The sequence below is a fragment of the Calidris pugnax genome, unplaced genomic scaffold (assembly GCF_001431845.1).
Source record: "Calidris pugnax isolate Ruff unplaced genomic scaffold, ASM143184v1 scaffold56, whole genome shotgun sequence".
Lineage (NCBI taxonomy): Eukaryota > Metazoa > Chordata > Aves > Charadriiformes > Scolopacidae > Calidris > Calidris pugnax.
In genome coordinates, this window is record NW_015090839.1 from 8,876,876 (window position 1) to 8,877,623 (window position 748).

Sequence of the window (748 nt, forward strand, 5' to 3'; positions counted from 1 at the left end):
AAAAGAAAAAACCCCCCCCCTCCAACCAAGCTCCCCCCCAACAAACAGCAAAGGAAAATTTAAAAAAAAAAAAAAAGAAAAAGAAGGAAAACAAAGAAACACAAAAGCACAAAGAAAAAGCAAGTGAGGGAGCCTCAGGAAGAGCCGCACATCCCTCTCCCACTCGGTGCTCACCGTTGTTGGTAGGAGGTGATGCCCTGGACGTTTTGCGGGTTGCCGTTGGCCGCGGCGCCGGCTCGCCCCATCCCCGGCGCCGCCGGCACCCCCCCGGCCGCCCCGCCGGCTGGGGGGGGAGAGAGGGAAGGAGGGGGAGGAATATCCCTGCTCACAGAGTCCTGAGGAGAAGAGGAAGAGTGAAGGATTGTTGCAGCACAAGTTCTTGCTCTCGGTAACTTGCTTTTGCTCCCCCCCCCCCCCGGGCTCTGCGTCCCTCTCGGCTTCATGTCTGTAATGCGCCGCTTTTGTGCAATGGCAGAGTTTGTTCCCTATTATAGGGAGCTGACTCTCCTCCCCTCCTAGTGTGCAGCAATGTTATTGCTAGTCAAACTTGTAAGGTGTGTGGTGTGTGTGCACGCACTGATCCCTGCTGCTGCTTCAACATATCAATTATACCGCCCAGAGCTGCGCGAGAAAAGAAAAAGAAGAAAAAAAAAACCAAAAAAACCCAAAACCAAACTCCAAACCATCAACCGAACCCCCACCACCCCCGCCGAGCCCCCCGCCGGGTTGCGCCACGCACCGCACCGGC

At 55.5% G+C, this 748-nt stretch overlaps 1 protein-coding gene and 1 long non-coding RNA gene across 3 annotated transcripts in view; one reads left to right on the top strand and one right to left on the bottom strand.

Moving 5' to 3' along the window:
• The window catches only part of NPAS3 (neuronal PAS domain protein 3), a 611,505-nt gene extending 611,232 nt beyond the window's left edge, over positions 1-273 (bottom strand). Inside the window, exon 1 of one of the 2 annotated variants that reach the window (XM_014942056.1) lies at positions 175-273. In XM_014942056.1, the coding sequence (XP_014797542.1) occupies positions 175-245 (71 nt within the window). In that variant the 5' untranslated portion in view covers positions 246-273. The remainder of the gene's footprint in view (positions 1-174) is intronic. The other variant, XM_014942057.1, reaches the window with a different exon arrangement.
• Positions 274-347: 74 nt separating this feature from the next.
• LOC106887966 overlaps positions 348-748 on the top strand; it is a 55,009-nt gene continuing 54,608 nt past the window's right edge. Inside the window, exon 1 of the long non-coding RNA XR_001412011.1 lies at positions 348-388. This is a non-coding gene — a long non-coding RNA (uncharacterized LOC106887966). The remainder of the gene's footprint in view (positions 389-748) is intronic.